Source organism: Nipponia nippon, unplaced genomic scaffold, assembly GCF_047370975.1.
Source record: "Nipponia nippon isolate SJK-2023a ecotype South Korea unplaced genomic scaffold, ASM4737097v1 scaffold_10, whole genome shotgun sequence".
In the NCBI taxonomy this organism is placed as follows: domain Eukaryota; kingdom Metazoa; phylum Chordata; class Aves; order Pelecaniformes; family Threskiornithidae; genus Nipponia; species Nipponia nippon.
In genome coordinates this window covers 10,997,990-11,012,264 of record NW_028262291.1, presented here as the reverse complement: position 1 = coordinate 11,012,264, position 14,275 = coordinate 10,997,990, and the positions used below count along the sequence as shown (strand labels likewise).

The window sequence follows — 14,275 nt, the reverse complement described above, 5'->3', positions numbered from 1 at the left end:
TTGATCATCTCTCTCTGAACTCAAAACACTTTTTTGGGTACAGGCAGCTTAGAAACATATAAGCATTAAGATATACATACAGTTTAAAGCGGTTAGAACATCGTGTTTGTGTAATGTTTTAATATTAAACATGGGGGAGAAAAGGATACTGTTATAGTGATAATTAAAGTGGATTTCTTAAAGAATAAACAATAGAAAGCAAACCGGCATCCAAAATTTCTTCTCTGCAAATGAGCGTTACTTAAACAATCGTAATTCCTTTAAAAATGAACTTCATTTTGCCTAAGAGAACAAATAGAACTGAAGCCACCTACTGAGAAATTCTATTTTGCTAATTTTTATCTATTCTAATGCAAATAGTGGTTTTAATCCCCTTAACTCATCCATCATGCATGACAGGTCAGCCAGCCCATTGTCTGTGTATTTGAAGGATTCCTGTCCAAATCAGACTTTCTGTCAGTAGCGCTGGGTAAGAGTCTTCTCCTTTTTGAAGTGCTTTTGTTGCTGAAAAATTGCAGCTACCTTGGAAAACAACACAGCAATTACATATGCACGTGGAAGTCGCACGGGGTGTTCGCAGATAGGTTACTAAGAGTTCCTATCATAGCAGGGAAAAAAAAAAGAATGTCAGATTAAGGACATCTAGGTTTTTGTATAATCTACTAAACATCTGTAGCTGATCCAGAGAGATGGCAAAGGTCAAGTTTGGGGATTTTTTTTCTTATGGGGATTTCTTTGTATATTCTGAAGCCTAAAATTGCTGTTTGTTTTGAAACAAACATTTTTGGTTACAGTAAAACACAGTTTATACTAAGTAGAAAATAATATAATTACAAGGGAGCAAAAAATTTCCATGTATTTTTGTAACATTTAAACTTTAATTAAATGGGGCTTAGAGTAAATTATAAAACCTTCTTTTGTTGAGACAACTGACACTGACAAAATATTAATTAATGAATATTCAGAGAGATCTCTAGATCACTCTTCTCTCTCTTTGAAACATGTTCTGTCTGTGTTTTTAAAAACTCAGAAGAAGAAAATTAATAAACATTGCTTATGTGGAATATTTCCCAGTATGAAGAGCTGCCAAACAGAATCCAATGTATTGCATTAGTGTCAATGAAGACTTTTGAACCAGATGTGTCTATGGGTCTTTTTTTTCTTGTTTTCTTTACAACTGAAGCTGGGATAAAACCCAAAAGGTTAAGACTTGACATGAGGAGAATACCTTTCCGTGCTACTATTAGGTCATTTCCCTTTCGCTGTATAAATTAAATTGTGGTATTGCTTCAATCTGGGATCATTTTATTGTTGTTGTTTTAATACAATACACAAAAAGTTCTTTTCTTTGGAAGTATCATTATGATATAACTTCAATGAGTCACTGTAATTGTTCACTCATTAGCATCCAAAGGGATTATTTTGGTTATTTTGTTTCTTGGATCTTTTCTTTTCCCTGTCCTCTTGGACAACCCAGTTACAGTATACTTTGCAAGCAGTTAATTTGTGTATAATAATACTTAAGTGGCTTATTGTAATCTTGTGTGTGTGTGTGTGTGTCTGCATACACGCACGCCACTCGGGCAGCTCTTATAACCCATTTTAGGAACCCTGCGGTCTTTGTCTCCTCCCAATCCTGTCCTGGGATGGCCAATTTTGTGCGTGGTCCCTACCTAAACTGAGAGCCAGAGCCTTGGCTCGTGAAGGACTCGGTACAGAGTTAAGCAACAAGCTACAGAGGGTCTAAGACGCTCAGGTTTTTTTTTTTTGCCCCCACCCTGTTCCCTTGGGGACAGTGGGGACCTGCCTGTGTCCCTGGCTGCGGGTGAGCTGGGCAGCCCCAGCCCTCCGGCAAGTGCCCGTGCAGAGAGATGGAAATCCTGTGCTTGATGCAGGTTTGAGGCTGATTATTTTCGCTACAAAGCAAGTGAAAAGCAGCTCCCACTCTTGTCTACGGGGCTGAGTGGTCCCACAGATTTGCAGATTTGGGCTAGGGAATAGTAAATTCCCTAGACAGGGTCTCGCATCTTTACTTTAAGGCATTATATATACTGCTGCTTAAAGAGGAAAAAAAGAAAAAGAAACAAAAGTGGAGGGGGATCAAGGGAGTGTTTGCATTGGCTCACTTGGCAATTAAAAATACGTAAGTGAAAGAATTGCCATGAACTTGCCCAAAGGGCTATAATAAATAACATCCTGCATAACTACTACATAAAGTGTGCTCTATGGTTTTGAATGAAATGACTCTGTTTGTTTTTAGGGTTGTTGGTTACGTTTTTTTTTGGAATTGTAACAGTTGGAATACAAATAGGCTTATGTTTCTGTAATTGTGGTAAACATATTTTTAAAATTGCTGTTTGATCAACTGTAAATATTACCAGTTCAGAGGTTAAATCCTGTTGTTGAAGTCATTCAGGGAAATCCAGCAGAAGTGTAAATATGGCAGAAAAAGCTAAACAATATGGCAAAGGAATATTTGCTGACTTAAGAGTGCAGGATCAACACCAATATTTTTCCAGTGATGCTAAACCTCTTGTAACTGCTAAATTGGATTTGTAGTTGAATGAAGTATCAGCTGCTGTTGGACAAGCCCATAAAGGCCGGACGGCTGGCCTTTTGTAGGCAGGGCTTAAAGGACGATTGATATGTTTTAGCACTTTTGGGATTATTGTGATTAGGAGGAAGCCATTCTGAATGATAGAGAAAAGGGTGTAAAAAACACAGTCCACAGCTGGTAAGCAGCATGTGTTTGCTATAAGGAGAGGTCACGACTAGTTGATCCTGCTGGTTCTGGCATTGATTGACAGTCAAGAAAACTTGATATTATGAAGCAGACCCTTCTTCCCCCCCCGCCCCCCTTTTTTTTTTTTCTTCAAGAAGTGATGCCTCTGTTGTGTAAAGCCAAATTATTTTCAAAATCTGGAATACTCACCGTTTGCAAGCTAAATGTTCAGAGACACAGCTGCAAATTTGGAGTTGTTAAAATATCATCTAGAAATTAGTATTCAACCCATATCTGTGAGAACAGTAAATAGGAGTTACAGAATTAGCTCTGGTGTTTCTGTGTTTGCCTTTTTCATATGTGTTAGTCTTAACTAAAACCCTCTTTGCCATATAGCAGAAAATTTATGCTAAGTATGTGGAAATTTCAAGTTTGCTGAACTTGTTAACTATTATGGCTCTGGTATATCTAAGGTATTCAGCGAGGAATAATACGTGTGAAAAATATTCTACCATCCAGAAAACAGTTTTATCATTTTATTTCTATTAAACACCTGCCCCAGAAAACATGTAGGCTATTTCATCTTATCTCCCCTACCCACTTGGAAACGTAGGGCTTCTTTTTTTTTTTCTTTTTTTTTTTTTTGTGAGCAGCCATCCGAAAGCTCGCAAATGCACATTTAAATAGTTGGATCTCTGACTCTTTTTAGTGGGGCTGTACCTCTTTCAAAATTTGAGTTTAGCATACCACACAGGAAAGAACACAAGCTTGCCAACTCCCGCTGAGCGTTTTTTCAAGCCTGTGAAAAGAATGAATTATTCAGCAGTAAGCATGCTTACAGCTGGCCATTTGGGAGCTTTGATGTGCGAATCAGGCGGTTGCATGAATGCCCTTATTGTCATGTTATGTGTACACAGTGTGTGAATTATTGAAAATAGTGAGGCCTGAGCCTCATCTGGTAGAGATTACAGTGCAGGCATGCTGGGTGAAGGTCTGTAATTGAAAATCCCCAGATGCTGTTTATTTGGCCTATGTCACGTGGCCTTCTGCAGAAAGCTTGTCTGAACAAAATGCTGCCCGCCTGGGAAGCGCCGCCCAGCCCCCTCCGAAGCCCTCGCAAAACTGAGCGTGCGGATGACTTAAACACCTGCCCATAATATTTTTAAAAGCTTAAATTAGATTTGCCTATAACGTTTAAATAGAGGATGCCTTACTTAGGGGTTTAAACTGCTTAGCCAGTTGTTGACTTGCAGAGCTCTTTTATCTACAAGAGGCTTTTTGTTAGCCAATTTAGCTTTAAAGCGTCTTCAGAAGGCGGCGCCGGCAAATTTTAGGCGAGCTCTCCCAAAGCCGGATATTCTGCCGGCAAAACGGAGCAGAAAAGTGCTGAGGCCAAGCGCCACAGCAGAGCAGCTCTTCCTCTGCAGGGTGCGAGCCCGGCTGCCCGAGGGCCCCATGGCCACCTTCTGATGGAGGAAAACGTTCAAGCTAGCCTGTCCCCACTGAAGATGTCCGCACACGGACCTCCATGACATCAGGTGGGATCTGGATCCGGCCCATGCTCAGCAGCAAGACAAGGGGTTCAGTGCCGCTCACAGGGGCTGTCCCAGGACAGCGCTTGCCTGAGGTGCAGTGAGCTCGTCAGCAGGCTCCTCATCAAGCAAAATCCCACTAGCTCTCCAAATTTGGCCCCTGGGCACATGTGTGGCACTTTGCGATCACCAGGCTGTCATAGCAGCTTTGAGCAGATGCAACCAGAAATGGAGTTTACCAAAACCAGCTGAAAAGCTTTGCCATACGGCCATGAGCATGACCTGGGAGATGAAATGTTTGTGCAGGTCTGTCCCCAGACTTTGTGCTAAGGAAGTGAAATACCTGTTTCAAGCCACAGTCTCGTAGAATTTGGAGAAATTCATAGTATGCCATTATCTGAAAAGAATAAGCTTTTCTACTTTGTCATTACTTGGATTATTTTGCTGAGTTTGAAAACTTTTTAAAATCAGCTGTTCATTTTCAAATTGCTAACCGGCTTGATTTCCCACACTTTTCTATTTTTATCACATTCGGATGGTGGCTATTACTGGGAGCTGGGAGGGCGGAGGTTTAATTTGTGTCATTAATTTTCTAAATAAAGATGCCTGCCCGCCACGCAGCCGGCGGCTCTGCAGGGACGTGATGCACCGGCTTGCTGTCCCGCTGCCGACAGGGACTGGGTTTGAGCAGTGATGTCTGTGGCTGGGACCCGGGGAAAGGGACCACGCATGGCTGGGGCCATGTCCACAGCTCACGTAGGTCCTGGTAGAGCTGCCTGTGGTGGCCTGGTGGCTCCTGTGCAGAGGTGGTTCTGTCATTTTTGGCTCATGAAGGGGTTGCCGGTTATGTCCTCCTCACCCAGGGGGTGATTTTCACCTTTGGGGGCCTTGCCCATGCTGGGCAAGTGGGGCCAAACCCACCCTCAGCACCAAGGGTGGCACCCGGCAGCCTTGTGGAGGCCTTTGTGGGGGCTGATGCTTGGCTGCTTTAGGCTGTTTTTGGAAATAACGTTAGTGGGGGAGGCTTCCCCGCACAAGGGCCCTCTGTTAGAGCAACAACTGCCTCCCCCAGGGAGAGGCGGGTGGGAGCCTCCCTGCTTTGCAGCTGCTTCTACTTATTTTGAACAAGAAGAGCAGAAATGTCAGTCCTCCATGCCGCCTGTGAGGTGTCCGGGATCACTGCACACTCCCTTGTTTAGGGTGATGCTCCTCATGGATGGGGCAGTACTTTGGGAAGGCAGAGGGGGCCTGTGTCCTGCTGGTTGGCAGGAGCCAGGGCTGCCCTGGGGGCCCGTCTGTGCTCCCGGAGGGACCACAGTGAGGCTTTGGCACCGTGTGGAGCCTCACAGGTTTTCTAGCACCTGCAGTGTTTTCTAGCTGAACCCCCTTTTTACTTCCCGCCATGATTAAAAAAGGTGTTCTGTGGTGTAAAATGCCTCTTCCTCAGCATCAGTCCAGGGAGAATTATAATTTGCAGTTGCACTGACAGTACAGAAGGACATGACAGATAAAGCCTGAATTTAAAAGGAGAAAAAAAAATACAAGAAGCCGCCTATATAAAATAATTGTTCTGGTCCTCTCCTAATCCTTTCAAGATCCTTGGAAAAAGATTCCTGTGCTGTGAAGATGTTTTATTTGACTGGGCACCTCCCCACGCCTCTCCTTGATACCTGAACCAAAACATTCAAAGTAGGAGACTGTCATAGCAGATGACAAGAAGAAGGAGATGAACATTTACAGTTCATAAACCTGACCTCTTCTCTTCTGCCAGGCAATTTCCCAGATATATATGACAGGGAGCGTGAGGGAGGGCGTGTATGGAAAGTATTTCCACAGCTGAGCTCTTCTTAGAGAAAAACAGATCTATTTATTAATGAGCATTTTTCCCCCTAAGATTTCTAATGGCCAATTAAAGAAGTTCCTTGAGCCTCCTTTTGTTTCAGACTCTTCTCATTCCCAAGAACAGGAAAGGGTGTTTTTAGGATTATTCAGCCTTCCTTTCCTTAAAAGCCTCTCTGGGCCCTGGTTGTCAGGAGATAAGATCTTTTCTGTTAGTATCTGTCAGAGTTGGTAAAGAAGAGCACCAGCGTTTGGTAGATAACATAAAAGCTGTAAAGGGGGCATCTATCTTGTATATGTCCTGTAGTGCTTATGTTTGTGTTTATGGCTTTTTGGTAGTCCAAAAAAGAAGTTATGTCTTTTCAGATCATTGTGGCTGGGCAGAAGATGTTTAGTGAGCCTCATGAGGCTGCAGTATCTTCTGCTCTGGCTAAACCTGGTGCATGTTCCATTGCTGTGTTGAAAATATGGCTGTAAGGAAAACGTAAGGCTGTTGCCTTGGCCACTTTGTATGGCTCCTTGTAGAGTTCCTCCTCACTGTAAGTTAAGTCAAATTATTCCACCCTGTTGACTCTTCTTGAGTTAGGCTCTGGCTAGACTTCACCTTAAGGGGAATCGATGACTTTGCGAAACCACAATCTTGTTAGTCATACCCCTGCTGGGCTAGATAGTGGCTAGAGAAACCCTGCCTTGATTCAAGCCAAAGCACTTCATGGATGGAGTGGGGCTCAACTGGAGACGGCACTTGGCTGGTATTTTGAATAATACAGTCTAGACTTTCAGTGCTTGGTGTTTTTTATAAAGCTGCTTTTCCTGTCAAGTGGCTGCCTGGGAATCTGAGCTTTCCTTTAAAAAGAGGTTTTTAGCTCTCTCGACTGGGAAGAAAACTGTGAAACTGTGAGAAGGTTTAACTCTTCCTTCCTCAGCTACGGCTGAGGACTGCATAGGACTGCCTTAATGGGCAAGGGATGGCTGGAGTGACCTGTGCTGTGACCATGTATCTGAAACATCTTCAGTACAGACAGAGGGACGAGAGATGGCAATGCATCCCTTACATCACCTTACAGAGTCATTGACCTTGCAGAGTCACTGGCTGCTGCTAAGGACAACCTGACAATGCTTTTTGCACCAAAAAACTATTCTGGGTGCTTAATGTATGCACATACTTAAAGATATGCAAAGAAGGTACTTTGTGGAGGGGGGACATTCCCCAATGAAATCAAATGTGCATTTAGAAATATGAAAATGTTCATACCACCTGTCATACCAGTGATTGAAGGAATATGGTGATCTCTGAATCTCACTGGATCGCAGAGGGCTGCTCTTGCAGGCTACCACCCCTTTGGGCTCCCCATTGGCAGGTGATGAAATGCATCTTCCTGTTTTTCTCCCCATTTTTGTGTACCTCTTTACTGTCTGCTAGCCTAGTACTCGTTAAAGGGACACTGCAGAGGCATAAAAAGTACCAAGGAAGAGGGTTTTGGAAAACTCTTGTCCAAAGCACATTTAGTACGATGTGCCATCGTCTTATACCTTTTCCTCTCCCTTCTCGTTGCCATGGCCTCAGGCTCTTGACCTCTCTGTCTATTCCTTTTCCCAAGCTGTATGATATTTTTCCACTGTATAACTGTTCCATCTAATATTAACGAAGAGTAGAGCGGCTCCATTTCTGTCCATGCCCAACACCTGCAAGTGAATTTGCGGTCCTGTCGCTGTGAGGTAGCTGCTGTTACAGCAGAAGGACATAGGGGACAGCCACCACTATGAAAACTAATTCTTCATATCTGAAGTGAACTGTTTGGATTATGAGAAAGAACATGAGAATAGAGAGATACAGAGATTGAGCATTCCCTGGTTTCACCCCATGAACACAAAGGCTCTTATTCACTGCAAATGGCAAGTATCTTATGGGCATGGCAGGCTGCAGAACTGCTGTCCAGCCAAAAGACAAGGTCTTTGCGTGAAATGAGGTAACTAGCTGCTCCTTTTGCACATGGAAATCCCTCATTTGTGTGCAGAAAACGTTGCTTGTTTGGTTAGCTGTTTGCTCACGCAAAATTTACCTCTTGAAGTCTGTCCTGAAGAGTTACAAACCTCACATGGCCATTACAGTGGTGCATTGCAGGAAACCTGGCACACAGTCCAGACCAAAACAAAAAGGGAATCGGAGAAAACATAGCTCTACTCTAAAGCATGTTGATATCTCATATTCTAGTACCCATTTAGCAAACAAACCATGGAAAAGACAGGAGCCGTGAGACATTTGATACAAAGGGTGTAAAATAAGGCTCATAGAGGAAGACAGAAGGAAAAGGGAAAACGAAGGTCCAGTTTGACTAATTGTGTTCAATCTTCCAGTCAACAAAATACCCTTCAGACATAGGCATGCTACTTCAAAACTTCCCTGTCTCTCCCCCACAACATCAAACTGAAAGAGTTTGAGTCCGTGACTGATAGAATAACTTTCTGCACTCCCCAGCTATGTACTCATCCACTTTAAAATAACCTGGTGGGTGACAAGTTATTTTCTTAACCTCCCCATTTTCAGCTTGCTGCTAAATCAGTTTTTTCATTTTCTACACACGGGCTGCTTATCCCCTGTGCTGAATTCAAATAGCTCCATAACTTAGGACTTGTTGAACAAGTATATTTAAGTTATTACAACTCATGGAGAAGTAACATAATATGCAGTGAAAATAAACGGGGCACCACATAAAACTGTGTTATCTACCATGTCAGCAATATTTAGAAAGGAAATTATTTGGAAAGAAAATGTTAGTATGTATTAGGCAGCTTAATGTGTGACTGAAGAAGAGTCAAATAGCCATTTTAGAAACTTGGAAATACTATACATTTCCAAGACAAATAGAGCTCTAAATAACAAACCACTGTGTTGATCGGCCCCACTGCAGCAGGAACTTAGGCACCGCAGGGTGACCACACTTGCGCGTAGAGTTAAGGGTGTGATTGATAACCTGCTGAACTGGGACAGTGATTTCCGTCAGTGGAGGAGGCAGAGTGCTTCCTGGCAGGAAGGACAGATTTTGCTGTCCTCTTCATAGAATTAAAACTCGGAGAAAAGCTGATGTGAAACCGTAACATCTGGGTGATTGGCACTTTGGCTCGCACGGCACAGGACCTTCTCAAGAGCAGCTGCTCCTCTTAACAGAGGTCCAGGGGGGCAAACGGCACCCGGTACAGTCAGAACCAAAACCAGAGGAGGCCAGACCTTGTCTCAGCCCCTGGGATAGGGGGTTCTTCAGTGAGAGATAATGCTGGGCACCACTGCTGACCAAGGAGGTGCCTCTCTGCCTGCAAACAGCTGCAGGACTTCAGTGTCTGCAGACTTGAAATGTCTGTTAAGGAGAGGGAAGAGAAATACTGATCAACAATGAGAAATTACTGATAAATAGTTTGCAAAGGAAAAGTGGAGTAGGTGTAAGAAAACATAGGCCTCATATGCATGGAATTCTTATGTCTAAATGTGGTATTTTGATGGTGTAAATGGATGTGATGCTGCTTGTCCCTTATAATGAATTTTTCTTTGTTGCAGGTAGGAATGAATTGATAGCCAGATACATCAAACTTAGAACAGGGAAGACACGGACCAGGAAGCAGGTAAAATAACCCAGTGGGGAAGTATGCATGTCAGTGAATGACAAAACATGGCGTTTCTGGCTGCAGTGGCTGTCTGTGCTTCAGCTCTGATGAGATGATGTATTGACTTCACTGTTCAGATTAAATACATGCTGTTTAGAAAATACTTAAAACTCCGTTTATGTTGTGCATCATTTCAGTGGCGGTTTGAGGATGCATTTTTTATTAACCTATGTGTACATAAAGCTATTATCCCCTGTATTTGGGGGAAAAAAAATTCAAAAGTTGAAGCAGAAGCATAAAGCATTGTGCCTTATTTCTCTATAAGGACAATTACAGAATATAATAATTATTTTGAGATGGTGAATAATGGAACTTCTAAAAGTCCAGCCAATTCACCTATATAATAGAGGTTATGATCCTTGGATATGAGAGGTAAATAAATAAAAACTATCAAGCAGGACAGATCCTAATCATGCTCTCAGCTCACAGGCAGTACTTGCTACAGGATGAAAAAGTAATTTAAAAAATTGCCTAAGAGCCTTCAGGCTCCTGGTCTATGACCACGGTAAGATTTCATTCATCAAAGAGTCAGAATAAACCTCCAACCAGTCTTAAGTCTTTTTCAGATTATTATCACATAACCATTAACTTATCTCATATGACTAAATCCTTTAATTTACAATATCCACAGTGATCAGCAGCCTCACAGAAGGCACACACTGTGTAGTTTATGCAGTGGTTACTAAACCCTTGCGCTGTTTCAAAATGCTTCACAAATCGCAGAGTCCCCTCACTTTCTCTAACGTCAAGTGCAAGATTCCCCTTCTCCTCATCCACGTGCGTGACGAAGGTGAAGGCAGAGGCTCGTACACTTGCATGCTACGCGTGTTTTGTAATGCAGGGAAAGGTGACGCTGAGTCAGCACACACAAAGATGGCCTGCTGCCAGTGCTCGGATTTAAAGCACTTTGGACTGGGTGATATTTTGCCCTGGGTGGTGTCCTTTGTCAGTTAGGAAGAAAGCGTATGTACAAGGGATGAAAAAGACATGAGAAAGGAGAGAAACTGCAGCACATGGAGAAGCAACAAACAAAAGATTGGCAGAGAAATCTGAAACAAAAGACAAAGTCCCAGGTTCTTCCCTGCTATGCCCATGCGAGCTCCAGTAGTCGGGGGTTACGCTGAGATCTTAAAATCACATCAGGAGTGAAAATGCAGACCTTGGGGCTAGATCCTTGTGCTGGTAGGGCTGTGGTGAAACCAACAGGGCTGTGATGGCTTACATATGGCGATGTTCTGCCTCTGTACTTGTACATCCCTCTATAGCGATTCATAAATCACTTTAGACTGAGTGTTTAGAAAAGTTTGATTGTTGTTACTTTTGAGTTTCAACTGAGCAATTAAACGTTACGATTGTGCTTCTTGTATAACCTTTAACACCACTAATATCCCACTGAAAGCAAAACAAATGAACACGTGTGAAAACTTGGTTTACGAGTTTGACTACAAAATTGCTTAGTAAGCAATAGTATAACTCTGAATTACTGCAAACTGGTTCCTGAGCTGCTTCCTGAAGAAATCTCTGAAGGTGGCCTTCAGGGGCTGTGCTCATTTATGCATTACTGTTTGCTTCCCTACTAAAAATACAGGCTTTTTGGTACTATTGTCATGGAATATTCTTACAGAGGGAGAAAATCAAGCTTTGTTTCTCCTTTTCTTTTGCTATGTTCTTTCCCAGACAGGAATTGTAACTAACTTAGGAAAAATGTACAACACAGACAGGAATTGTAACTAACTTAGGAAAAATGTACAACACTCGATATTGTATGCCCTGGGTCAAATAAGAATAAGAGATTTCTCTTTAGCAGTTTTTACCATCACTGCATGTTTTAAACCTTCACACAGAGGGCTGTAGGATGCTTAGCACCACCGAGTGATGCTGGGCAGCATCATTAAGTCCTCATCATCTAGCATGGATTTCAGTACCTGCCTGAGTAAAAAGGAATGTGAATCTGGGCCCAGACCCTTCACTGCACAGGCGACAACTTCTGACCAATAACTGATTTAGGGCAGGACTGGGTTTACACAAATTTCTTACCAAAATGTAATGACAATGGGCCAAACTTGGACATCACTCAAGCTGATGCCAAGTTACTGGTCCCCACTTACCGGAGTGTTTTGTGGGCAGACTTCATGCTGAGATTACTGAGGAAGCCAGCACAGGTTCAGGGACCTATGCTGTGCAGTATTTTATTGTTTGTTCCAGAATTTAGAGTATTTCAGTGGGGTCAAAATACAGCCTGAGGCTCCTCATTGGAGCTGCAGAACACAATAAATAATGGATAAAACTTCTCGGTGCCAAGTTATGTCTCGAGCCTAGTGGCAAATGGTCAGAGTGGGCATCTGCATCCCCGGCAGATGGGGTAGAAATCCTCTCGGCTCCCAGCGCGACAGCGCAGGGCCTGGCCATGGATGGGATCAGTACCAAAGCACGTGGGCTGCATCCAACTGAGAACTCTCTTCTATCTTGTAGCTGAATGCACAACCTGGGTTGCACCTTTTTTTTTTTCTTTTTTTTTCCTTAATCAAGTCACTGCAGCGATGACCTGTATTGTTAAGCCTCGGTGCTAAGAGCTTGGTATCTGGCTGGGAATGTGGTATCTTTAACAGCAGAGCTTACTGAAGATGCAAATAACTTCCTCCCCTCAGAAAAGTTACTTTTTTAAAAAAGAAAAAAATAAACATTTTAAATTTGATTTGCTTTTTGTTTTTCTTTTGTTTGTTGTTTTTTTTTTCCCTATAAACCTGAACAATGTAGGTGTCTAGTCACATACAGGTCTTAGCAAGAAAGAAAGTTCGAGAAATTCAAGCCGCCATTAAGGTACGTTTGGCTTGCCCAGTTGTAGGGGGCTTTTCATCTCCATGGTTACAGGCTTTTCCTTTGTTTCCTCCCTTCCCCTACCCTGCAGGTGTCTAGTCACATTCAGGTTCTTGCCAGAAGGAAATCTCGTGATTTTCATTCCAAGCTGAAGGTATGCGCTTTTCTGCTTTTGGGCTTGTGGTTGCTATGCCTGTCCCTTCCTCCTCCCCGCGGTGATGGGCGAGCGCCTGGTGCTGCCGTGCCTGTAACCTCGTTTTCCTGCATGTGGTAGCTGTCTGCGTCTCTTTGTGTTTAATCTCCGGTTTCTGCACTAGCATCCACATTAAAAACGTTGTTTTAACACTGTCCAAATGCAAAGTAAACTACTCTTTGTAACAGCTCAGCACCTAAACCTGATTTTTAACCCATTAGTCTATTTTTTTTTTGTAAACAGTTGAGTGCTAGGAGTGTTTTTAAATACACGGGGTTTTTATGCAGTTGTGTAGATGCTTTTTCTTTTTTGCTTTTTCCGGAGGGGTAACTGGGGTAATTGTTTTCCATTCCCAAATGTTTTTTGTCTGTGCTTTTGAAATGCTATGAAGAATACTTAAAATAGATCGTTTATTCCAAGTGCCAGAGAGCACAGCTTATCAAGATTGCTCTAACTATAAGGTGTTTCTAGAGTACAGTCTAGTATCACCTCAAGTTATGTACTATTTACAAGATTCCCTGAAATTTTATTTTTTAAAGCAAAATATTGACATTTAATCTTTGGAGAGCCTCAGTCAGAGTCCTGTTCAGGGAATATTAAGTATGTTTGCTTAATCTGATGTGATGCATTGTACATGTCCCTGTTTTCCCTGGTTTCCATAAAATATATTCTAAGGCTAAAAAGAAACTCTTGGAAATGCTTAATAGGGGTTTCTTGGATTGCTTGTATTTTCAAGTTTTCCAGTGGAGATCTTGGGACTCTTTTTGTTTTGTTTTCGCATTACTTAAAAGTGGAAGAGGGCGTTTTGCAGTTTTTGCTGTTGATTTTTTTCTTTTTAATAAAGAGTGAAGGAACTTGTAAATCTTTTACTTCCCCCCTTTTTTCTTTTTGTTGATTTTTTCTTTCTCCAGATGAGAAAAAATCATGTTTTTGTTCTAGCTGAAAAGCAAAATGTTTCAGAAAGTAATTTCACAATACTAAGCGGTGAGCACTGCGGATGCTTACCACGATCCTGGAACTGCAGCGTATAAATAACAGCCTGGCTTTGTAACAGGCCTCCTTGACAGAAGCACTGGGTTTCTCGTCCGCAGTGGGCAGCATGCTGGCAAGCTTGTATGGCTGTTGGTGGCTGGCTTTTTAGCTGCACTGGCTGAGCAGTTGGGGTTCGTAAAGAACAACTAAGACAGCTTAAACATACTGCTTTTTAACCGAGGGTGCAATAATACAGAGATATGTAGCATTTTAAGCTTAAATTGTCAATCCTTGATGCCTAAAATTAAGTATGTAAATAGGTGGCCTTACTTGCAGAGGTGCTCAGCACCAGCAGCTCTCAGGGAGTTTTATAGGACTGGTGAGCACTCAGGGCTACAAAAATCAGGAAGCCCAAAATACAGGCCTAGGAGCCTAACAAAAATATTGGATTTACTGTTCTAAAACACTTCCCTTTCTGAATGCCCAGAATAGCTTAAAATATGAAGACGCTTATAAAGCAAAAAATATTTTTAAGTACTG

General features: G+C 42.5%; 1 protein-coding gene across 5 annotated transcripts in view; it reads left to right on the top strand.

Annotated features, from left to right (window-relative positions):
* The window catches only part of TEAD1 (TEA domain transcription factor 1), a 163,607-nt gene that overhangs the window by 105,364 nt on the left and 43,968 nt on the right, over nucleotides 1-14,275 (top strand). For 2 of the 5 annotated variants that reach the window (XM_087744636.1, XM_087744618.1), the window contains 2 exons: nucleotides 9,647-9,711; nucleotides 12,662-12,724. In XM_087744636.1, coding sequence (XP_087600762.1) covers nucleotides 9,647-9,711; nucleotides 12,662-12,724 — 128 coding nt within the window. Of the gene's footprint in view, nucleotides 1-9,646; nucleotides 9,712-12,510; nucleotides 12,574-12,661; nucleotides 12,725-14,275 lie in introns of all 5 variants that reach the window. The other 3 variants (XM_087744652.1, XM_087744628.1, XM_087744644.1) reach the window with 3 other exon arrangements.